Source organism: Chionomys nivalis, chromosome 6 (assembly GCF_950005125.1).
Source record: "Chionomys nivalis chromosome 6, mChiNiv1.1, whole genome shotgun sequence".
Lineage (NCBI taxonomy): Eukaryota > Metazoa > Chordata > Mammalia > Rodentia > Cricetidae > Chionomys > Chionomys nivalis.
The window spans coordinates 4,057,285-4,082,245 of record NC_080091.1 but is presented as its reverse complement, the minus strand read 5'-3'; the positions used below and the strand labels follow the sequence as shown (position 1 = coordinate 4,082,245).

The 24,961-nt window shown below is 52.9% G+C and overlaps 1 protein-coding gene across 12 annotated transcripts; it reads left to right on the top strand.

Annotated features, from left to right (window-relative positions):
• The first annotated feature begins 1,473 nt into the window (after positions 1–1,473).
• Mier2 (MIER family member 2) lies at positions 1,474–24,105 on the top strand. 12 transcript variants are annotated; one of them, XM_057772966.1, is made up of 14 exons: positions 1,474–1,525; positions 6,407–6,497; positions 7,109–7,251; positions 7,523–7,648; positions 8,038–8,155; positions 8,356–8,444; positions 8,726–8,795; positions 10,370–10,521; positions 10,760–10,841; positions 10,914–11,008; positions 21,654–21,778; positions 21,884–21,972; positions 22,439–22,880; positions 23,155–24,105. In XM_057772966.1, exons 1-14 carry the CDS (start codon positions 1,517–1,519, stop codon positions 23,174–23,176), a joined length of 1,653 nt encoding a protein of 550 aa, XP_057628949.1. In that variant the 5' UTR covers positions 1,474–1,516; the 3' UTR covers positions 23,177–24,105. The 12 variants fall into 12 exon arrangements, with proteins under 12 accessions (XP_057628949.1, XP_057628957.1, XP_057628954.1 ...); XM_057772974.1 differs by having other exon boundaries at positions 1,496–1,525; positions 7,009–7,251; positions 7,528–7,648; XM_057772971.1 differs by having other exon boundaries at positions 1,496–1,525; positions 7,009–7,251.
• Positions 24,106–24,961: the final 856 nt, after the last annotated feature.

The window sequence follows — 24,961 nt, the reverse complement described above, 5'->3', positions numbered from 1 at the left end:
TTTCAGCAGTCTGGCCTGGATGAGATGCGTCCCAGCACCACCTGGGGAGGTGCAGGGTCCACCTGCTTTCAGTAGGGATACTCACGCTTGCCACTTGGCCAAAAGGTCACCTCAGTTCTCCATGGCAACCATTGAGTCCATGGGGAACAAAAACCCCATCTTGAAGAGTTTTTCTCTTCATCCACTTGTCCAATTGCTTAACCTCTCATGATTGATTAATTTGGTTTTTGTTGTTTCTGGTTTGTTTATTTTGATAGAGGGTGTCTCTATGCAGCCCTGGCTGGTCTGGAACTCGCTGTGTAGACCAGGTTGGTCTTGAACTCACAGAGATCCACCTGCCTCTGACTCCTGAGTGCTGGGATTAAGGGTGTGCACCAACATACCCAGATTTAGTTTGGTTTCTTGAGGCAGGGTCTCGCGCCATAGCCTGTGCTGGCCTCAAACTGATAATGACGCTCATGTCTCAGTTCGCCAGGCATTGGAGTTACTAGTGTGAGCCACCATGCCTGGCTTTCTCTAGCGATCCTGTCACAGCTCTGTAGGCAGGCTCGGCCTTTCTCCTCAGCTCCCTCTTGTGCTTGTTGAAGTGTCTCAAAGACTCACGGGACTTCTGAATTCGGCATCCAGGGGGCAGTTGTATAGTACATGCATTTAGTTCATGGAATGAATGAATCCACACGTTTTTTTTCTTCCCATTTCCTGAGGAATTTCAACCACAGGGCCCAGCAGATGTGATGGCTGTGAACAGCGGAGTGGAGTAGTGAGGCGCTGGCTCAGGGGCAGGAAGCAAGCCTTCTGTCTTGGGTTGGCAAGTCCTCAGGGCCAGGGCAGAGCCTTTTTCTTCCAGCACCCAGTGGTGCCTTCAGTTCTCAGCTCAGTTGCTCCTGGCCTCAGTGGGCAGGCTCATCGGGTGACCTGAGTAGACCAGAGTACTTTACCTCCGCAAACCCAGGTTTGCCTACCTGAGGGTCTCCAAGTGTCTCCCGTTCTGTGTGCCCCCTCCTGACAAGGTCTGTGCACCTGTTCCTGAAGCTCCCGTGTGCGCCTGCCCTCTGTACCTCATTCCCCGCCCCTGTGAACTGTATCCTTCATCTCCGGACTAGCCCTCTCACCTCTAGGCCATTCCCCATCACCTCTGGACCATCGCTCTGACCTCCAGGCCACCCACTTCACTTCGGGACCAACTCCCGATAGACTGGCCCCTCACCTGTGGGACATCTTCACTTGTAGACTGTTCCTCCTCACCTGTGAGCCACTTCCTTCTCACTTCTAGATCAATGCCCCTTCCATTCCCCTACAGTTCTGTCTGCGCCCCTCACCTGTGGCTGGGCATCCACACGGGAATCAGGTGGATGATGCCGGAGTGGGGTACACAGCCCTCCCCTCCGCCCCAGCACACCTACTACGCGCCTGCTGCGGCCCGCCCCACCCCGCCTCCCTGCGCCTCCGCCAATAAGCGCGTTGCACCGCATCCGGGGACCCGCTTGGCCGCCGCCTCCCGCGCGCACGCTCGGCCATGGCAGAGGTGAGTGAGCGGCTGGGCAGCGGCCCCTCCCACACGCTGCCCTCCGTCGCCCTGGTGTGGCTCGTGCTCTCCCAGCCCGAGCGCCCCGAGCCTCCCTTCCACCCCCGGGCCGGAGCGTGAGCCCGGTGGGCGCCCGCCGCGCCCCAGCTCGGCCACGGTGCGCATGCGCGGGCGGGCGGGCGAGGGGGAGGGGCGCGAGGCGCGGGCGACCGGGTGCCGGGCCGAGACCCGGGGCCGCGCGGTGGGAGGGCGCTGCGGACGGGGTGGGTGGGCTGCGCTGGCGTCTGGGACGGCGCCGCGGGGCCCGCAGCCGAGCGCGCTGGGGTGAGCACGGAGCGGAGTCCGCGGCGCTTTGCGAGTGGAAAGTTTCGCGCGTGGAGTTCGTCTGGCTGTAGGAGGTAGGGCGCGGGCCTCCCCGCGGGCACGGGGTTGCGGGGCTCTCCCTAGAGCCCACCTGCACCACTGGGTGCGGCCGCTGAACCCCGGAACCGGCCCCCATCGAGGTGCCGCGAACCCGCCACTCCAGGACTGCAACTCAGCACGGTGGGCGAGTGGGGCCGCTTGGGTAGCAACAGGCCCGCGCGCGGGCCATGGGGTCGCGTTCTGGAAGTCCACTTGGACCTCTCTGGCTGGTTGATCCGGAGGGTTCTTACGGGCGTAGTTCCTTCTTTAGGGGGCTTTTGGGGAAACTGAGGCAGATCAACCTTCGGGACATGGTGGCCAAGTGAGTGCTGTTGGGCCCCAGGCTGCTCTGCCCTGGGTGACTTGGGGGGTGGAGACTTAGCAGACTGCCTACGTCCTATTCTGGAGTCTCGGATTTAGAAGGGGTCGGCCTCAGTTTCCCCATCTCGAGTGGGACCGTGTTGGTATCTTCCCGTAGCTGAGAGGTCCGGTGGAGTCCTGATGCGTCGTCCTCTCATGTGGTGGCGTCCGTCTATCTTTAATTCATAGAAGTGGACACGGTCATCTAGAAGTCCTCTTTGTTAGTGCTTGTTAGTGTGTGGCTCAGTGAAGGGTGGAACCTGGAGACGGCCACCAGTCTCAGCTGTGGGAGCCCTGGTGGCTTGTCCTGCTCTTCGTCTAAGCTTTATCTTTTCCCTGTACCTACCTTTGCTGCCCTCCTGAGACCACCCACCCCATGGAGTCCTCCCTGGTACTCTGAATTCCCATGGAGCTATCCCCCAGTTGTCGCACCTCATCTGGCCCTGGGATGCCTTCTGTGACCTCAGCTGCCTATGCCTTCGTTTAGCCCCCATGTATTTGTCGTCCTGTGTCCCAGCTCCACGTGGGTGGAGACAGGCTGAACCCGTCTCTGGGGATGGTGCCACAGTGGAGGGGTGAGGCTGGGATGCCGGGGGTACGGGGGCACTTGCCTGGGTGTGGACGAGTCTTTCTCTGTAACTCCTCGGCATTCATTTGACCTCATAATTCTTGGAGTTTGCTTGACTTCTTGTGGGTTGCCATTGTAGGTAACTGGACTTAGAACTAATGCTGAGGCTCCTTCCCCATGGGGCTGTGGGCTGCCACACATGTATGAGGTCTCTGCACGGCTTGGGCTTCCTCGCATCGTGGCGTCCATGCTGTAAAAGATGCTCTGTGGACTGCTGGGACAGCCTCCGAAGTTAGTACCTGTCTTTCTAACAGTCTCAGTCTGGTGGGTCCTGGGTGGAGACCTGCCTGGGAGGCGCCGCCTGCACTGTGTCTGGCCTTCTGACGGTCAGGGTGATGGTGGTCATGCTAATCCACTTGCATGCTCATCCTCTGTTCTCAGGGACCTGGAGGGGGGGCCCCGCTTGCCTCTGGCCTTCTCCTTGGATTTCAGCCTCTAGTGTGTTTGTCACCTGTGTTACCTTAGCTCCGAGGGGCATTGCTGTCCTTTGTCTTTCCCGATGTGGGGAAATAGGGCCTTGGACCACACTTTAAAGTGATGTACCTGGTTTTCCAGTGACCATGTCTATCTTGGGGATGTTGAACTTGGCTTGGTTGGCAAGGAAGAAACTGTGTGACTCCCCAGTTGACTGTCTCTCACTGTTCTTAGCTCCTCTCTGCTTGAGTCTGTTTAGGTCTGACCCCACTGAGGAGCCCTGACCTCTGACCTGAAACAGGACGTTTTTCTCATTTTGTTTAGATAATGAGACTGTTCCTAGGCTGCCGTGCAACTGTGGAGCCCTTTGGGGTCTCCCGTCTTAGTTAGGGCTCCTGACTGTAGGAAGAGAGGCCAGTCCTTGGGCATAGTTCCAAGGACACTGGGGCACCCTTCCCGTGCCTTCACATCTGCCTGTTGGTCTGCTTGTAGCCTGTGTTCCAAGAAGGTTAGGACGCCTTGCCTCACCACACCAGGTACAGCCTGCCTGAACGCCTTGTTCTTTCCCTGCCTTCAGCCCCTGCGGCTGTCCTAGGTGGACCCCTTGCTGAGTGAGCACCTTGACCTCTCTGGGCTGTAGTTTACTTGTTTCTTTTCTGGGAGGGATGAATGCTTCACCTCTGAGGTTCTCTGAGGACCTAGTGCTACAGTGCTCTAAGTTTTAAACTTTCTTTAACATTCTAACTTTTTTGGGGGGGAAATGTATCTTTATTTCTTGTGTATTAGTGTTTTGCCAGAAGAGGGTGCAAGATCTCCTGGAATTGGAGTTACATGGCTGTGAGCCGCCATGAGTGCTGGGAATTGAACCCCAATGCTCTTAACCACTTAGCCACCTCTCCTGCCCACATAATAATAATAATAATAGTAATAGTAATATTATTCTTAGCAGCAGCTTTGCTGCGGTACACCCTGTCTGTCTCCCTTTTAGTGTGTACAGTTTGGTAGCTTCTGGTGTTTTTGAAGTTGGTATAACTGCCAACACAATCAGTTGAGAGTGTTCGGTCACCTCTAAAGGGAGCCCTGTCCCCATGAGCAGTCACCCTGGCCCTTTCCAGCACTCAGCCAGTACAAACCTACTTCCTGTCTCAGGATTCATCTCTAGTGTGCATTTCCCATCATGGTGCCCCCACACTGTGTGACCTTGTCTTTGTAGTGCTCACAAGGTCCCCCTTGGTTCTAGTGGCGTGAGAGAACCTTGCTTGTCCATGACTGTGTGGTGCTCTGTGGAGTTATCTAGTGGTGTGACAGAGCCTTGCTTGTCCATGACTGTGTGGTGCTCTTTGGAGTTATCTAGTGGTGAGAGAGCCTTGCTTGTCCATGACTGTGTGGTGCTCTGTGGAGTTATCTAGTGGTGTGACAGAGCCTTGCTTGTCCATGACTGTGTGGTGCTCTGTGGAGTTATCTAGTGGTGAGAGAGCCTTGCTTGTCCATGACTGTGTGGTGCTCTGTGGAGTTATCTAGTGGTGGGAGAGCCTTGCTTGTCCATGACTGTGTGGTGCTCTGTGGAGTTATCTAGTGGTGAGAGAGAGAGAGCCTTGCTTGTCCATGACTGTGTGGTGCTCTGTGGAGTTATCTAGTGGTGAGAGAGCCTTGCTTGTCCATGACTGTGTGGTGCTCTGTGGAGTTATCTAGTGGTGGGAGAGCCTTGCTTGTCCATGACTGTGTGGTGCTCTGTGGAGTTCCATTCATCTGTCCCTCCCACTTCTGACAGAGGTGAATGTCTCTCCTGGAGTAGAGGTGCTGGTCTCACGGTGGTGTGACTTTGGGGATACTGCCAAGCCATTCCTGGTGCTGCATGCTTGTCTCCAGGAATGCAGGCTCTGATGCGCCTTCCCTGTTCTGGGCTTACTCTTGGAGTGCGCTCTGTTCTGATAGGAGCAAGATATGTATGTACCCTGGGCCTGAGACATTACAGGCAGGACCATTGTCTTTCTCTTCGCTCAGTAAGCGGTCTGTACATGCGGGCGCCTCTTTCCAGATATGTCTTTGCCAGTGTTTTCTCCCCATTCTGTGAGTCCTGTCACGAGCGTCGGTCTGCTTGTTTGGTTAGGTGTGTTGGACTCGTGTGTCCAGGCCATTGGGGAGTTTGTCTCAGGTCCCAGTTGTGTGCCTCTGACCTGAGCCTGTCTGTGGACTCACACCGCCCTGCTGAGATGTCTCTGATTGTCATCTGTGAAATTGGGAGCACCCTGTTGCAGGATGGTTTTAGCTTTTCTGGGTCCCTTGAGTTTCTCTGTGTGCTGTTTGGAATTGGCTTGTCGATTTCTACAATTTAGGTGGTGTTGGCTGTCTAGGTCACTTCAGAGGGTCTCCATCTTCCAGTGTGGGGACCTTGGCCAGGAACATGGTTATCTTTTCTCTCATACCAGTCCTTTCTCTGTCAGCAGAACATGGCTGTGTTCTTAGGGAGCATGTGCTGTGTGCACCCCAGCTGTTGTGAGTGGAGTTGTTTCCTTAATTTACGGAATCTCCATAGCTCGAGTTTGGGACCAAGATGGCGTTTAGCCCTGCTGAACCATCTCTGTGTCACCACCTGGAAGAGGTGCCCATCCTCTGTCCTTCATTTCATTCTCTTGCAGTGACACTGGAGCCTTAGCTGGTGTTGATGGAATGGGGGATGTGTCCAGGCTCAGCCCTGACGTCGCTGGTCCTGGTTTCACAGACGTGGCCTCAGTTTGCTGCCACTGTCACCTCCTCTCAGTACAGTGGGACCGGTGTAGCTACTGCTTTCATTTCTAGAGCTGCTGTCCCCAGCCAGCAGAACCCTAAGTCCAGTTCCACTCTCTGCTTTGTCAGGAGTGTTACAAGTCTATCCTTCTGTGTCTTTATCTGTCGCCAAGTCCCATGTCTTCAAGGTCCCTCCACACAGGAGCTGTGATTGGGCAGTCCCCAGACTGCTTTCCCTGCTGTCCTCAAAGTTACCCAGTGGCTGGGCTCTCACCAGGGCCTCAGTAGCTGCGTGAGGTCTGCTTGTGGATTCTGGCTCCTGAACCAGCACCACCTTTCTTTCTTTGCAGGCTTCCTCGCTGGAGAGGCAGAGTCCTTGTGTGGCCCCCTGCCTTGCACACAGCCTGTGCCCTCGGGAGTGCAGCTTGCAGGCCACAGCAGGTAACCATCCTCACCCCTTGTGTCCTAGACCTCCAGAGACAGAGCCCGTGCTCAGCCTGACTGAGCGGGCGTGGGCGAGAACACTGGGCGACTCAGTGTCCCCATCAGGTGGGGTCACACTCAGTGGTCAGGACGCTCCCTCTCCTTGGAGCCATGGGACGGTGGCTAGCTAACTGAGAATGACAGGGACCCTCCCTGGGGTGGCTACATGCCTGATGACTTTAAGGTCTCTGGCCGGTCTGCTGGTCGTCTGCTGTGGGCCCTTGTGGGTGAAGTGATGGAGGTTTCTGCCACCATAAATGTCACATGGATGTGGCCCTGCAGATAGCAGAGCTCGGTGCAGCTACAGTGACTTGTGTGGTGTTGTCTATGTGGCCCCGCGTGTGAATTGGGCACTGTGTCCATATTGTCCATAGCCCAGAACCAGGGCTATGGCTGTGGGGCAGAACCTGGGACACCTCCGTTGCCTTCCACGGTCACCTGACTGATGCCTCCCCTCTTCTAACCCCAGTGCCCTTCTAGACCCATCTGCTTCTGCCCAGTCTGTGGGCCCTCCAGACCTACCCCTCTTCAGTCCCCACACTCTGCCTACCTGCTGCACTCTCCCACAGTGGTATCCATGGGCTCTGCAGACCACCGGTTTAACCTCGCCGAGCTCTTGTCACAGAACTACAGCCTCCGAGAGGGCTGTGCTGAGGCCCCGCAGTGCCCTGACAAGCCAGAGGACCAGCTGGACAAGGACTTCATCGCGCAGGTGTGGTCACTCACCAGTCTGATCCAGTTGCTCCCTTTGGTCCCCATGTGGTTTGCATGGTGCTGTGCTGGCCCCGCCTCAGCCTGCTCTGCTCCCCAGAACCTGGGCTGGTGCTCAAGCCTGCTTATCTCCTCTGTGGTCCTGATGCGGTTGTAGTGCCCCAGGGGGACTTACTGAGGGGTGTCAAGGGGTCCCAGCTGTGGAGGTCAGCAGGACTCAGGCACAACACTAGGCTTAACCCCCCCACATGGGTCCGGTACTCCTTCCCCAGAGCAGTGACATGCCCCTGGATGAGCTGCTTGCACTTTATGGGTACGAGGCGTCAGACCCTATCTCTGAGCAGGAGAGCGAGGGCGGAGACGCAGCCCCAACCCTCCCGGACATGACCTTGGACAAGGTGAGTGGAAGTGTCCCTGAAATATCCCCAGGGAGCCACTGGTTGCCCTGAGTTGGAGGTGAAGAGCAGGGATATCAGGCCCAGGATGGGGCGCTACTCAGTCAGCAAGTGTGGCAGTTGCCCAGGGTTGCTCTGCTGCTCCGCCCTCTCTGGTACAACCACAGTGACCCTGCCCTGGGGTAGGGCTGACACCCATTCTGGTTCAGGTGATGGATGCCATCCAGGGGAACTGTGGCAGGGAACAGAGCTGGAGCCCCAGAGGGCATGTGGAGTCTGCATTTTGGGCCAACACAGACAGTGTCTTGCGTCCCCTCCGCCTGGCAGGCTTGGCGTTTTTTGTTGGTGTAGATAAAGTAATTGCCATATTTGATTTGCTGTCCCGTTCAAAGGAGCAAATAGCCAAGGACTTGCTTTCTGGGGAAGAGGAGGAAGAGACACAGTCCTCCGCTGATGACCTCACCCCATCTGTCACCTCCCACGAGGCCTCGGACCTCTTCCGTAACCAGAGTGGGTATAGTGTCATTGTCACTAACATTGCTGCTATGTGTCACCTAGGCCTGCACGCACAGCCTCGGCTTGGGGCTTTGCCAGGGAGATGCTATGGTGGTCCAGGGTGGGGCTGGGGACCACTGTGCAGACTGCCATTGAAGCCACTGGAAGGGCTGACCGTACTCTGGTGGGTCCCCTTACTGCCTCTCTCTCTTCAGCTCGGTTCTTGGCTGGTGATAATGGCCCAGGCTCTTCGGTCTCCTCCGACACTGAGGAGGACACGCTTCCTGCCAACAAGTGCAAGAAGGTGTGGAGCTGTGTTACTGCGTGCCTCCAGGATGGGTGGGGCCACCGTGTGCCTGGACCTCGGTGTGTCTCTGCTGCTCTGGGGGTGACTGACCCAGCATCCTGCAGGGCAGGGCAGCAGAGTATTCTGTACTCACCCACCAGAGTACAGAAGGGGGCACTGTCTGGCAGACCCACAGTTCTGGGTGGCAGCCTCTGCTTGGAGTCCGTGGTGCCTGTGGGGTCCCAGCTTCGTGTCTGCCATTCACTTCCTGACCCTCTCCCTGGTCCTTGCCTCTGCAGGAGATCATGGTGGGGCCTCAGTTCCAGGCTGACCTCAACATCCTGCACTTGAGCCGACATTGCGACAAGAGTAAGTGGTCCCGGAGGCCTGGGGCTCTGTCCAGGGACTCCGGGAATAGGCGGCACCTCAGCCAGTTTCTGTTTGTCGTCTGCAGGTGGAGTCCACCAGCCTTGGCAGTGCCCTAGGGTAATGTCCCTTGCCCAGGCTGTGGGTTCCCACCGCCCCGTGTGTACTGGTACTACCAACAGCACCCTTCCCTGGATGGGTCTAGTGTCTCCTCTGGGCCTACCCTGGATACGATATGCTTGCTGCTCCCGTGTCTCCTAATTGTTCCTTGATCTGGGAGGTCACTTCCTGTCTGGACTTCTTGCCTCCTGCCTGCAGGGCACTGCCAATTGAGCACTCTGCTCTGCCCAGCAGCAGGGGTCAGAGACCTTGCAGGGGATGACTGCTGGGATGTGGACTGTGCAGGGTGTGCCCACTTAGGGTGCGGCACAGAGACACTTAGTCAACAGGCACCTACACTTGCCCTGCTGTGTCCTTGAGCCCGGACTGGTGTGCGCCCAGCCCTCAGTGTCATTCAGGCGTCTTCCGTGGCCTCCAGTAGCTGTCCCTCTGTGGCCTGTCTGCTGCTTGTGTGGTGGTGTCAGCTATTCCTTAGTCTGTGTCAAATTGTCCTCAGGTGGGTGGAGAGTTCCTGGACTGTGGACCCAACGCTTTATCCAGCGCCCATATGGTTTGCAGGAGTTGTTATTTATTTGCATGTTTGGGACACAACCCAGGTTGATTCTGTTTCTGGTAGTCACCAGCTCGTGGCTTCCCTCCTGCTGTCAGGGTGGTGTCAATCTCTTTCCATTTGTTCAGTAGCTGGCCGACGCTTTGTGGGGTCGGTGTGTATATTTTGTGTCATTCACTGGGGACATAGTGGCCTCTTCCTTGGCATCTTTACACGTTATGTCTACATTGTGTGTGTGTGTGTACACCAGGTTAAACTGCCCTGTGGAAGTGTTGGTTGCCATTCTTCAGAGGCAGGAAGACTCTGTTGTCCCAGGAAGTGTGTGTTAGTTCTGCTGTGAAGCCGTCTGGGCTGTGCTTCACTTCTGGTTTTACTCATTTCAGTTTTTTAAAACAAAAAGTTTCTCTTTGTAGCCCAGGCTGACCTGGAACTAGTTCTGTAGACTAGGCTGGCCTTGAACTCACAGAGATCTGTGAACTTTTAGCTGAGTTCATAGACTTCAGTGTGTGTGTGTTCTCTTGTTTATTTCCCTTTTTGAGACAGGCTGGCCTAGAACCTTCTGTGTATAGATGGGCTAACACTCTCAAGTGCTGGGCTCCTCGGTGCACGCCACCACTCTGGTCTTGAGCTCTGCTGCTGTCCGCCTTGTTTCCTCTGTGTTTACTGTGTACCGAAGCTCTGCCTGCAGCTGGGCATACCTAGTGGCGCTGCCTCTGGGGCCCTGTTCACTGACTTCACACCCCGCCTTTTTTGTTCCCTCAGTGCCCATAGCCCCCTTGGGTCCATATGATGTTGAACTGCAAGTGCCAGGAGTTGGTTTCAGCCATTGGGAGGTGCTGAGGCGCCTGCCCTGGCTCCCCTGGTGTGGGTGGCCATTGTCACACCTGACTCCCAGCCTCTTCCACAGTCTATGAGAATGAAGACCAGCTGCTGTGGAGCCCCAGCGTGCTCCCGGAGCGGGAGGTGGAAGAGTTCCTGTACAGGGCAGTGAAGCGGAGGTGGCAGGAGACGGCTGGCCCCCAGATCCCAGAGGGCGAGGTGGTTAAGGACAGTGAACAGGTAGGCGTCAACACACTGGGCACACCCCGGGAATGGTCAGGCAGTGTGCTTGTAGGGTGGACTTCACATTGAAACAGCTTGTGGGGGGCAATGGTGTCAGTCTGATCACACCTGGGGGCCTTGGTGTGGGTGCTGTGGCCACGGCTCTGGGGCTGTGGTGTGGGTGCGGTGCGTGGTGTAGGTACCCTTCGCGCTGGCCCTGGTAGGCAGGTGGAAAAGCTAAACCACTCTGCCCTAGGCGCTGTACGAGCTGGTGAAGTGCAATTTCAATGTAGAGGAGGCCCTGCGCAGACTGAGGTTCAATGTAAAAGTGATCAGAGGTGAGCTGCAGCCCTGGGCTCCCCCTTGTCCCTGCTGCCCCTAGCTGCCTGAGCCCCTCCCTCTCTTTGCAGACGGGCTCTGCGCCTGGAGTGAGGAAGAGTGCAGGAACTTTGAACATGGCTTCCGTGTTCATGGGAAGAACTTCCACCTGATCCAGGCCAACAAGGTGGGTGAGGTTCACTGTCCTGGCAGACCTGCCCTTCCTGTTGATGGCTCCCCTGGGTCTTGGCCACACTCACCAGGCCCCTTTCTCACCCCGGAGTTAGAGGCTCCTGTCCCGAGCTGGCTCCTTCTCACCCACACCCTGTCACCTTTTTGTCACCCAGTGCTGCACACTGGAACGGGATGCCCGGGTCTTTCTTCCTTCGCAGACCTGGATCCCCATGGGCACCTGCTCTGCTGCAGTGCCGCTGGCCCTGCTCTGGACTGATGTGTGCACAGGCCTCAGCCTGAGGTTGTTAGGTTTTGTGGCTGCTGGCAGCCTAGCCCTGCACTAGCCTGGTTGCCTGGGGACTTGAGGAGTGTTGTGTTATCTTTAGTGAGTGGTGGTGCAGGGGTGACTGTCACTGTGCCGGGCGCTGGCCAGAGTCAGTGCTCAGTCCTGAACTGTCCCACGAGGAGCGCACTGCAAGGTTGGGTTCCTCAGATGATGACCTGTGCCTGCGGAAACCGGCCCTGCCCACGCGTGTGCGTGTGCAAGGCCTGCCCTCTGGGCAGGAGGTGTAGATTCTGGGCCTCTGTGAAGTGCTGTGTCCTGGGCAGGGGTGGGGCCGTGAGTCAGGGGATATCAGGTGCGACACTACTGGGGACATTGGAGTAGCAGTGCCACAGGTTATAACTTGGCACAGCTCTGGGATTTGGGGTGATCTGCCACCTGTATTCCAGTGTAGTAAGGGAGCTGCGGGCTGCGTTCCTGCCACCCTGCTCCTGGCCGCCTGGCTAGCTTATGCCCCGAAATAATTACACGGAAACTGTATTCATTTAAACACTGCTTGGCCCATTAGTTCTAGCCTCTTAATGGCTAACTCTCACATCTTGCCTTAACCCATATTTAGTAATCTGTGTAGCACCAGTCTTACTGGGAAAGATTCAGCATGTCTGACCTGGCGTCTTGCTTCATCGCGTCTGCCCTGGAGAGGGGAGGCATGGCGTCTGCCTAACTTCCTCTTCCTCCCAGCATTCTGTTCTGTTTACTCCACCCACCTATGTTCTAACCTATCAGGCCAAGCAGTTTCTTTATTGATTAACCAATGAAATCAACAGATTGATAATATAACACTCCCACATCATTTCCCCCTTTTCTGTTTATTCAACAAAAAAAAGGCTTTAACTTTAACATAGCAAAATTACATATAGCAAAACAGTTATCAAGTAAGAATTACAGTTACAATATATCTAATTTTATCTTTTACCATAACAAAGGAAAACTATAACTAACTATTCTTCAACTCCATCAAAGACTCCAGAAGGATATAATATTACCTAAGTAAACAAGAAATAAGCAACTTCCAAACTCTAGAAATGACAGAGACATCTCGCTGCCTGGACAGTCACCCAAAGTTTCTCTGTACCGTTGGGGCATCCATCTTCAGCCTTCAGGCCCATAGTATCCAGAGACATTTCCATGAAGCAGGAAATTTCAAAGTCAGTTCAGTCACTATCTGCTGTGTCCTGCAGAATGTCTGGCAGACTCTTTCATGAATCAGGAACCCCGAAAGATCATCTCACCTTTAGGCATGTTCAGCACTCCTCTCTCTGTGGGTTCTCTGTGTCCAGTTTATGCAATAGTCCAGGCAAGAGCAGTTTCTTGCCCAAATGGCTATCAAACTCCATAAGGAGCCTCTTCGATGCCCATCTTCCTCTTGAAGTAGATTGGTGCTTCCAGGAGCATACGTGTCTCATTGTCATGAAAACTCCTAAGTTATTAAAACATTAAATGTCATATTCTGTAGTCTTTGAAAGATATGAAGAATGCCTACCTAAAATATATCTATACACATCTAGAAAATTTAACTAACATGACTACAAACTTGACTGTTATAGATGATTATCTATTAACAACCTATATACATTACATTTTTAAATGAACTACACAATCACAATACCTTAATCAATATCAGAAATACATATACATATTACAAAATTGACCTTAAACTTGTATCAATAAACCAAGATTCATACCAATGCAAATTATTCATATCTATATCATATCCCCCTTTAAATGTAAAAGAACATTTATAAACAATATTTGGGAACATGGGCGCAGTTTTTTCTTTCCAAACTGCTTCCTGCTGTATGGGGGCGCTGTTAATCAGGTCTTTCATGGTGTAACCTGTGTGCTAGGTTCCTCTCAGTCGGCAGTTGAGCAAAGTAATTTTTTGAGGGTGTTCACAGCAACCTTTCAGGAGGGCATGGTCTATCATACCATATTGGGATAGAAGCAATCCATAGGGTCTCATCCTCTATGAAAACAAAAGAAGAATCTCTTTTTCCAAAGTATCTTATCCTTAGATCCAAATTCTGAAGTCAAGGTATTTTCAAAATATCTATCTTGGATTAGTTCAGCAACATTTATAAACAAATATCTTTCAGCAGCTGTTGCTCCTTCCTCAGCATTCAAACAGCTCAAGGAGAGCATAATAGCATACAGTATCAAAATTCTCTGTATTTTCCATCTTTGTGTGGCTTTGTTTTAACCTCTATTTCGTTTATTTTTACTTTTATTTTTTGAGACAGGTTCTCTGTATATCTTTGTCCTAGAATAACTCTGTAGACCAGGCTGTCCTTGAACTCTCAGAGATCCGTCCGTCTCTGCCTCTCAGGCATTGGGATTAAAGGTGTGTGCTACCACACCTGAAGTCTCAGAGGTCAATTTACCTATGCCTCCTAAGTGTTGGGATTAAAGGTGTGTACTACCACACCCAACTTTTCCTTCCTTCCTTCCTCCCTTCCTCCCTTCCTCCCTTCCTCCCTTCCCCTTCCCTTTCTTTTCCTTTCCTTTAAGAACTTTAACTTTTAGCCTGCATATATTTTTAACATACTGTAAACCATTTAGACATTTTCTTCAACTTTGAATCTTTCTTTTACTGTATATGTCTCTTTTGTGACCACATGAGTCTTTAATTTACCAAGCAATATCGGTAGGACTAAAGCCGTGGCTTTGGCGGCTGGATCCAGCCCATTCCTTAGCTTTCCAGCCTCATGGCAGAGGTACCGGCTGTAGCCATGTTTATCGCCACAACTCTATGGTGTTTCAAAGTCCCTGCCAGCAAGCAAGTTCCAGCATTCTGCTCACAGACCACACTCAATAAGCCTGCCTGTCTGAAAGAGTCAGAATTTGCCCTGGCAGTACGGACCAGAACGCCAGCATTTTAAAACAGCACAACTTTTTTCCTGCTATGGCTGAAAACAAACAAGCATGCAGTCAGCTTTTACCAACACCATTTAAGTGTTTCGTGGCAGGACCTCTTAAGAGCTGCAGGGTTTTGCAGCTAAAACTGAGTCAGGAAGCCTCTCTTACATGAGAGCACTTGCTTGCCTCTAGCAAGCAGAGCAGACCCGAGAAATTGCCGCTACCAAGAAAACATGCTTTACTCTATTCTTTCCCAAGCCTTCTCAGGTTTTCTGTGGATTCAGTCATCCACGTCTGGGCGCCATTCTGTAGATGGAGCTGCGGGCTGCGTTCCTGCCGCCCGGCTCCCAGCCACCGGCTAGCTTTACCCAAAATAACAACACACAAGCTGTATTTATATGAACATTGCTATTAATGTGTGTAGCACCATGAGGTGGTGACTTACCAGGGAGATTCCAGCCTACGTCCATCTTGGGTCGCGTCTGCCCTGGAGAGGAGAGGCATGGTGTCTGCCTAACTTCCTCTTCCTCCCAGCATTCTGTTCTGTTTACTCCACCCACCTATGTTCTAACCTGTTAGGCCAAGCAATTTCTTTATTGATTAACCAATGAAATCAACAGATTGATATATGACATTCCCACATCATTCTAGCCTACCTGGTGGACCACAGATGAAGCCTGGCATCTGTACCTGTGTGCTGTCTGTCACTTCCTGTCACTGCACCTGTGTCCTGTCAGTCACTTCCCTGTCACTGCACCTGTGTCCTGTCAGTCACTTCCCTGTCAATGCACCTGTGTCCTGTCAGTCACTTCCTGTCACTGCACCTGTGTCCTGGCAGTCACTTCCTGTCACTGCACCTGTGTCCTGTCAGTCACTTCCCTGTCACTGCACCTGTGTCCTGTCAGTCACTTCCTGTCACTGCACCTGTGTCCTGTCTGTCACTTCCTATCACTGCACCTGTATCCTGGCAGTCACTGAACCTGTGTCCTGTCAGTCACTGCACCTGTGTCCTGTCTGTCACTGCACCTGTGTCCTATCTGTCACTTCCTGTCACTGCACCTGTGTCCTGTCAGTCACTGCACCTGTGTCCTGTCACTTCCTGTCACTGCACCTGTGTCCTGTCAGTCACTTCCTGTCATTGCACCTGTGTCCTGTCTGTCACTGCACCTGTGTCATGTCTGTCACTGCCCTGGTGCTGTGATAAGATACTGTGTTACGAGGGGTTCAGGAAGGGCCTGTGTTTGCCTTCCAGAGTGAAATGCTGTCACTCATGCGGGGCAGGGCTGAGAGTGGGAGTCAGCTGCTCACGTTCCGTCCCCTGCTTGTCGTTGCTTCCCCTTTATTCACCCAGAACCACTACTTATCGATGGTGCCTTCACATCAGGGTGTGTTCTCCATACCCAGTTACATCTCTCCAGAGACTCTCTGACACGCCGATTGTGTGTGTCACTTAGGTGACTGTTCACTGGAGTTCCCTTTCTCCTGGATTCTTCCTGATGGGAATGCATCCAGTTCCCTGTACCTCTCTCTGCATAGCATTTATAGGATGGGGAGATGGCTGCCCTTGCAGGGCAGTGCCTCATAATGCCTCTCAGTTCAGTTCTGAGAGATCTGTTCCCTCTCTGAATTCCAAGTGCACCACACACACACACACACACACATACACACACACACACACACACACATGGTGCACATACATACATGCAGATAAATACTCATAAATTGCTCGGCATGGTGGCTCATGTCTTTAATCTCAGCACTCAGTGAATCTCTTTTTAAGTTCAAGGCCAGCCTGGTCTACAGAGCGAGTTCCAGGACAGCCAGGGCTCCACAGAGAAACCCTGTCTCAAGCAAGAAAACAAAGAAAAGCAAAACTCTAAGCTCCATGCTCTGTGCAGTGGGGCTCAACATGCAGTACTGTTCTTTCTGCATAAGCCGAAAGCACTGCGGGACCCTGCTTGACTGACCCCACACGCCACAGCTTGTGTCCTGCTCCTGATGACCTCATAGTCCCGCTGCTGTAGCTGTGTTGCCACAGCTCCACTCCATGCCTGCCGTTTTTCCTGGTTGTGGTACCTCCGGCACCCTGGCATCTCCACTGGACTTGAGCTTTACCTTTGGAGCTTCATGCAGTGGCTTTCCAGCACGCCGGTGCAGCCTCCGTGCCCTCTTGCACTTGGCATTTTGTGTCTGCAAAGCCAGCGCTTGTGCTTGTTGCTGCTGGGTTTTCCTGCCAGCCCAGCTTGTGGTGGCCCTTGGTGCCGGTGCTTCGGTGGCCTCTGCTCCTTGGCTGCACCTGGGGAGCTAGTTCGCTTGGGCACTTGCTTTGAGGAAGGGGCCCTGTCAGCGACCTCGGTCCGTGCTACTTCCTCGTGGACTTAGGCTTCAGTGGACCTTCTGTGCTGGTTTCTGTGTCCATCGCAGGGCTCAGGGACGCGGTGCTCGAAGCTGTACTTGCAGCTGGGATCTCACTTGAGGTCTCTGTTCCTACTGAACCTCACGTTCTCTCTGTTCTCTGTTACTGTTGATCTGAGCGGGTGCAGTGCACAATGCATGTGCTGCAGCTGCTGCGGCCGCATCTGGACAGGGTGCAGTTCACAGTGAGCGCACTGGTCTACCTTGAAATCTCCACGGAGCAGCTGTATCTGTTTTCTGAGACAGGATCTCTCTACATATACCTGGCTGTCCTGGAACTCACTCTGTAGACCAGGCTGGCCTTGAACTCAAAAATCCGCCTGCCTCTGCCTCCCTACTCCTGGGATGAAAAGTATGTGCCACTGCCCAGCCGTGTCTGTTACTTTTGAGTTCAGCTCCACTCCAGTGTTCAGCAACCAAATAGGAGGAAGCTAGAAGTTTTGCCAAAATGTAGCTAGCCTTGTTCCCTATGGGAACCTCGCGGCTTCCACTGTGCATGTTTCTCTCCACACTCTGCCCTTCGGGGTTCCTACCAGACTGGTCACAAAACTCTGCTAGGCGCTAGAGCCTAGAGCTTCTAACTCAAGTTTCAAACTTTTTCACGTTCCTCCCAGATACTTGAGGACCACACGGTCAGTCTGTCTACCCAGTGACATTTCTCAGCACTGGTTTTCTGTATTAGTCACTTGCTTGTTGCTGTGACCAAACCTCTAGCCACAAGCATCTTAAGGATGTCTGTTATTGGTCATGATTTGATGCTGCAGTCTACCATGGTGACGGGAACAAGAGGTGATGGTCACATGAGTTCTCTCCCAGTCGCCAGGTGGATACTGGTGCTCAGCTGCCATCTTTTTCCTTTTTGATTCATCCTGGACCCCACCCATATGCATCTTGGGGTTTCCTCTTGTAAACCCAGAAACACCCTTGTAAATTATGTGTGTGTAGTGAGGAGCTGCAGGCCTCTTCCCACAGACCGGCTCATGGCTGCCTGGCTAGCTTATGCCCCAAAATAACGACACACAAACTGTATTCTTTTAAACACTGCTTGGCCCATTAGCTCTAGCCCTTACTGGCTAATTCTCATATCCCGATCAACCCATCTCTAATAATCTGTGTAGCATCAGTCTTACCAGGAAAGATTCAGCATGTCTGACCTGGCGGCTTGCTTCATCTCTTCTGGCTCTGAGAGGAGAACATGGCGTCTGTCTCTCAGAGGAGCTACCCTGCATCTGAGCTCACTTCCTCTTCCTCCCAGCATTCTATTCTGTCTACTCCACCCACCTAAGGGATGGCCTATCAAATGGGCCAAGGCAGTTTGTTTATTGACAAATGACCTTCCTCCATTTCCCCTTTTTCTGTTTAAATAAAAAAGGAAGGCTTTAACTTTAACATAGCAAAATTACATATAGCAAAACAGTTATCAAGTAAGAATTACAGTTACAATATTTACATCTATTTTATCTTTATCATAACTAAGGAAAACTATAACAAACTATATATTCTTCAACTCCATCAAAGACTCCAGAAGGATATAATATTACCTAAGTAAATAAGAAATAAGCAACTTCCAAACTCTAGAAATGACAGAGACATCTTGCTGCCTGGACAGTCACCCAAAGTTCCTCTGTACCGTTGGGGCATCCATCTTCGGCCTATAGGCCCATGGTATCCAGCAGACATTTCCATGAAGCAGGAAAATTCAAAGGCAGTTCAGTCACTATCTGTCCTGCAGAATGTCTGGCAGACTCTTTCATGAATCAGGAACCCCGAAAGATCATCTCACCTTTAGGCAAGTTCAGCACTCCTCTCTCTGTGGGTTCTCTGTGTCCAGTTTATGCAACAGTCCAGGCAAGAGCAGTTTCTTGCCCAAATGGCTATCAAACTCCATAAGGAGCCTCTTCGATGCCCATCTTCCTCTTGAAGTAGATTGGTGCTTCCAGGAGCAGACGTCTCATTGTCATGAAAAACCCTAACTTATTAAAACATTTAAAATACCATATTCTCTAGCCTTTGAAAGATATGATGAATGCCTATCTGAAATATATCCATGCACATCTAGAAAATCTAACTAACATGACTACAAACTTGACTATTATAGATGATTATCCATTAACAACCTATATACATTACATTTTTACATGAACTACACAATCACAATACCTTAATATCAGAAATACATATAACAAGATTGACCTTAAATTTATATCAATAAACCAAGATTCATATCAATGCAAATTACTCACATCTATATCATCTCCCTCTTTAAATGTAAAAGAACATTTATAAACAATATATGGGAACATGGGCACAGTTTTTTCTCTCCAAACTGCTTCCTGCTGAATGGGGGCGCTGTTATTCGGGTCTTTTATGGGATAACCTGTCTGCTAGGTTCATCTCAGTTGGCAGTTGAGCGAAGCAATTTTTTAAGGGTGTTCACAGCAACCCTTCAGGAGGGCGTGGTCTATCATACCATATTGGGATCGAAGAAGCAATCCATAGAGTCTCATTTTCTGTGAAAACAAAAGAAGAATCTCTTTTCCAAAGTATCATATCCTTAGATCCAAATTCTGAAGTCAAGGTATTTTGAAAATATCTATCTTGGATTAGTTCAGCAGCATTTATAAACAAATATCTTTTAGCAGCTGTTGCTCTTTTCTCAGCATTCAAACAATTCAAAGAGAGCATAATAGCATACAGTATCAAGATTCTCTGTGTATTTTCCATCTTTATGCAGCTTTATTTTAACTCTATTTTGTTTATTTTTACTTTTGTTTTATATTTTCTGTTTATCTTCATCCTGGAATAACTCTTTAGACCAGGCTGTCCTTGAATTCTCAGAGATCCATCTGTCTCTGCCTCCCAGGCATTGGGATTAAAGGCGTGTGCTACCACACCTTGAAGTCACAGAGGTCAATCTCCCTCTGCCTCCAAAGTGTTGGGATTAAAGGTGTGTACTACCACATCCAACTACTTTCTTTCTTCCTAATTTTTGTTTTTTGTTTTTTTCTTTACTTTTAAGAACTTTAACATTTAGTCTGCATATATTTTTAAGTACACTGTAAATCATTTAAAGGTTTTCTTTGTCTTTGAATATCTTTACTGTATCTCTCTCTTTTTCTGACCACACGAGCCTTTAAATTACTGAGCAATATGGGTAGGATTAAAGCTGTGGCTTTGCCAGCTAGATCCAGCCCATTCCTTAGCTTTCCAGCCTCATGGCGGAGGTACCGGCTGTAGCCATGTTTATCACCACAAGTCTTTGGCGTTTCAAGGTCCTTGCCAGCAAACAAGCTACAACACTCAAATGCTCTCTCTGTAGCTGATCTCCTGCCTCAAAGAGTCAGAGTTTGCCCTGGCAGGACGACCCAGAAAGACGGCATTTTTAAACAGCGCATTTTTTCCTGCTACGGCTGAAAACTGAAAAGAATGCGTTCAGCTTTTATCAATACCATTTAAGTGTTTTGTGGCAGGACCTCTTGAGAGAGCTGCAAGTTTTTGCAGCTAAAGCTGAGTCAGGAAGCCTCTCTTAGATGAGAGCGCTTGCTTGCCTCTAGCAAGCAGAACAGAACCAAGAAATTGCTGCTACCAAGAAAATATGCTTTATTCTTTCCCAAGCTTTCTGTGGATTCAGTTGTCCACACGTTGGGGGCCATTCTGTAGTAGGGAGCTGCGGGCCTGCTTTTCGTCCTGCCCGGCTCCTGCACGGCTAGCTTTATATACCCGAAATAACTACACAGAAACTGTATTCTTTTAAACACTGCTTGGCCCATTAGCTCTAGCCCTTACTGGCTAATTCTCATATCCCGATCAATCCATCTCTAATAATCTGTGTAGCATCAGTCTTACCAGGAAAGATTCAGCATGTCTGACCTGGCGGCTTGCTTCATCGCTTCTGGCTCTGAGAGGAGCTGCCCTGCATCTGAGCTCACTTCCTCTTCCTCCCAGCATTCTATTCTGTCTACTCCACCCACCTAAGGGATGGCCTATCAAATGGGCCAAGGCAGTTTGTTTATTGACAAATGACCTTCCTCCATCATGTGTGAGCTGTGTCTCCTGGAGGTTGACTGGATGGGCAGCACTGGCCCAGCAGTGCACGGCCTCAGCTGTGTGTGTCCTCAGGACGGCTCCAGTGCGTGTTCACACTAGCCGCTGACTCCCGGGGCCCAGAAGTGCACGGCCTCAGCTGCGTGTTCAGGACGGCTCCAGTCCGTGTTCACACTAGCCGCTGACTCCCGGGGCCCAGAAGTGCACGGCCTCAGCTGCGTGTTCAGGACGGCTCCAGTCCGTGTTCACACTAGCCGCTGACTCCCGGGGCCCAGCAGTGCACGGCCTCAGCTGCGTGTTCAGGACGGCTCCAGTGCGTGTTCACACTAGCCGCTGACTCCCGGGGCCCAGAAGTGCACGGCCTCAGCTGCGTGTTCAGGACGGCTCCAGTCCGTGTTCACACTAGCCGCTGACTCCCGGGGGCCAGAAGTGCACGGCCTCAGCTGCGTGTTCAGGACGGCTCCAGTGCGTGTTCACACTAGCCGCTGACTCCCGGGGCCCAGAAGTGCACGGCCTCAGCTGCGTGTTCAGGACGGCTCCAGTCCGTGTTCACACTAGCCGCTGACTCCCGGGGGCCCAGAAGTGCACGGCCTCAGCTGCGTGTTCAGGACGGCTCCAGTGCGTGTTCACACTAGCCGCTGACTCCCGGGGCCCAGAAGTGCACGGCCTCAGCTGCGTGTTCAGGACGGCTCCAGTCCGTGTTCACACTAGCCGCTGACTCCCGGGGCCAGCATCCTACACTTGCACTGCACTCTGGCTGGAGGCTCTGTTTGTCTGTGCACCGCATGGGGAGCAGCGCGGATGTCCTGGGTGCATGGAGCTGAGATGCAGGAGAGAGTTGCCCACGGGGTGAGGCCGGTTCTCACGATGTCAGGAAAAGAAGGCTGGGAGCTAGTTGATGGAACAGGTGGGGTCTCAGAGGTTCCTGTGGGGAGCCTTTCCTGTTGCCCTGTGGCTGCAGCTGTGTGGTAGGCCCAACGCATGCTTGTGGTCCATACAGGTACGCACACGGTCAGTGGGCGAGTGTGTGGAGTATTACTACCTGTGGAAGAAATCTGAGCGTTATGATTACTTTGCCCAGCAGACGCGGCTGGGCCGGAGAAAGTTCGTCTCCTCTGGAATCACGTGCGTGCTCATGCCAGCCATTGGCCAGGGTGGGTGGGGATGGGGCAGTCCCTCCTGCTGGAGCCCTGCTTCCCTGGCTTCCTTCTCATAGCCCTCTCTCCACAGGGATGCTGAGCAGGACCTGGATGGCCTTGACCCCGATGGCCCTGCCCGGTTGCGCCCTGAGCAGGAGTCTGAGGCAGGGGTGCCCATAGGTGAGTTCTCATGAGGCAGGGCTGTGGGTAAGGACAGGGAACCCAAGCCTTGCAACACTGTCGCTATAGTCAGCAGAGGGCCTGCTGGGTCCTAGTGCCACCCGTGCTAACCCTGACTGGAAGGGAACAGAAGTGTATTCACGCAGGGCACACGATTAGGACTCTGCTTCTACGTCTGTCTGTTGGCAGAGGCCTCATCTCAGTGCTCTGGCATCGTGTCTGCATGGTTCCCTGTGTGGTACTTGTGGGTTCGCAGGACTGTCCAGTGTTCACACTGCCCAGCAGGGTCCTGTTTCATTTCTGTCCACTGAGCTAGTTTACAAAGCCATAGCTTGTCCGTAGACAAGGCCTGCTCCTGACCTCAGTCTCTGTGGCTGGGCCGGTTAAGAAGGCCCCACATCCGTGAGACCCAAGAGGAGCATGTGGGGCTGTGGGGACTGACGCCATTCCCCTGTTCTCCCTTCAGAACTACCGAGTGTGGACGTTGCAGCTGGTGGTCTCGATCAGCCCGGAGTGGGCTCAGCTGAGCTCCCATCCTCAGAGCCAAAACCATGTTCGTTCCAGCCTCTGGAGGAGCCCCCTGCTGTGGCCTCACTCCAGCAGCCCAGCAGCCTGGCCGCCCCGGCTGAGCTCCCACTGGTGGTGGCCGCTGCCGCTGCCGCTGCTGCTCCTGCTCCAGAGCCGGGCACTAGCCCCAGACTGGCTGTGGACCTTGCCCTACCTGAGGAACTGCCCCTTGTGTCCAGCCCTGTGGATCTGAGCGAGGACACTGCAGAGCCCATGGCTCCAGCACAGATGGCCTTGTCAGTCACTGAATTTGGACTCATTGGCATCGGAGATGTGAACCCCTTCCTAACTGGCCACCCCACGTGCCCAGCCTCCACACTGCGCTCGGAGCCTTTGTCACAGTGAGTGCCATCCTTAGCACCTTCTGCGGGCTGGCCAGTGTCCAGGGCACAGCTGCCTCCAGTGGACTGTGGCTGCCCTGTTTGTACCTCCTCTGTGGCTTCCTTAGTGCTTGGCCTGGTGATATGTTCACATTGTTCACAAAGCTCCAAGCGGGCGCGGCTCCAGGCTCTGTCTAGGCAGAAACCAGAGCCGTGCTCTGGGTGGGAGCAGTGGGTGGGGATGGGCAAGGCCTGGGTCGCTCAGCTACTGACCCTTTCTTACAATTTCTCATAGGTGCAATGTGATGACCTGTTGACCCCTGGTCATCTGTGGGCACGCGTGCTCAGAATGGACATGGCAGCACTGCCAGGCCTGCCCGTCAGTCTTCCTGACCCCTCCCACGCAGGCCTGCGTGGTGCCTCCTTTGCTTCAGAACATGATGGGACTCAGTGAAGTGGCCAGGGCCACACAGACCCCAGACCTCAGCATCCAGTACCGCCACAGCCCCTGGCTGCCACCATGCCATGGAGTCACCCTGGAACTGGGCTCAGAGAGGGCCCATCCCCACGTGGACCCAGCCATTGGCCTCAGCCTGCAGGGGCTGGACAGGCGGTGCTGCCGGGGTTTTGGGCAGACTCATTATGAACCAGCAGCCTCTGCCCAGGCGCCCTCCACAGGCCAACTCCTTCCCCACCTCAGCGGGGTTGTGGCCGCCAGCCTCTGCTCAGCGTGGGACCCTGGGGCACAGAGCCATATACCTCGCCCTGTGGCCGCCCTTTCTCAGCCCTTTGCCGTCTCCACTTCAGGAAAAGCCGCACTTTATACCCCACTGCCTCCTGCCCGCACCCCTCCCCTGTGCTGAGGTGGGGCCTCAGCAGCCCTGGTGGGTGAGGAGCAGGTGGTCCGTTCCCTTCCTGCCCCTCTCCTTGGGGCACTTTGGGGTACCGCTCTGGAAGTACCACCCTGCCGTCCCCCTGTCCTGAGGGTCTCATTTCTTTGGAGGCTCCTAGCAGGGTGGCTGGGTCCGTCCGTCTTGTCCTCGGCCTCCCTCATTTTATTTATGTTGGTGTTTACAATTCGGAGTGGGGTCCCTGGGCAGGCAGGGGTCCGCCCGGTGTTGGCAGAGCGGTGCTGTTTGAGCCTGTGCGGCTGGACTGGACCGTCCCTCGCCCCACCGAGGACACTGTGATGTGAGACTGCCTTTGCCCAACTCTATTTTATTTATTAAACTTGATTTGAAGCCTGGGGTGTCTATGGTGGCTTGGCAGGAGCTGGGGAACCTACATTGCCCTTGTTAACGCTTAGGGACTCTGGGTAACAGTCTGGCTGCACAGCAGAGCACGTCTGAGAGGCGTGGGGTCAACAGGTCACACAGGACCCATGACCTAGGCCCAGGCAACCTGGAAGTTGCCAGTAAAGCTCAAACGTGGAGTATCAGTCGGCTTTGGGTGGAGCCGATGGCAGAGGAGACACCGGGGCAGAGCCCTGGGGTGGTGGGCAGAGGTCGGGAAGGGTGTTCTGTGTGCGCACCATTGGAAGCTTGTACCTGGCATCACTTCCTTGGGTACTGCAAACAGGCTGGGCAGGGACAGGGCGATTGGACCCAGACAGTGGGACCCAAGGCAGAGAGGAAGGAAGGCAGTCTGGGAGAGGAGAGAGAGCGTGGGATCTGAGAGTCCCATGCTGTGGGAGGCTTTTCTTCTGTGTGGACAGTGGGTCTGTTTCCATCCACCCCTCTGTTCATATGGCTCCTGTTAACCTGGCACAGAGAACTGGCATCTTTTCTGATACTCCAGGCCCATTCATAGTCTTGAATTCTTTTTAAATTTTTCTGCTGAAACACTCCGTGTTGTGTCTGCTGTCTCTTTGTATTCTGTTACTGTTGTATTTTATGTGTTGGTTTTCTGTTTTGTTTACAGACAGAGTCTTGCTGTGTGGTTTAAGATGCCTCAGACTGTAGAACAGTCTGGTCTGAAACCTGCCATTCTCCTGCCTAGGAGGGGGGAAAGGAGAGGGGAGGGTGTATGTCTATCCATCCTTTCTTTCCAAGGCCTTTACATGACAAGTTCTGTACCATGGACATATTTCCAGTCCTGTGTTT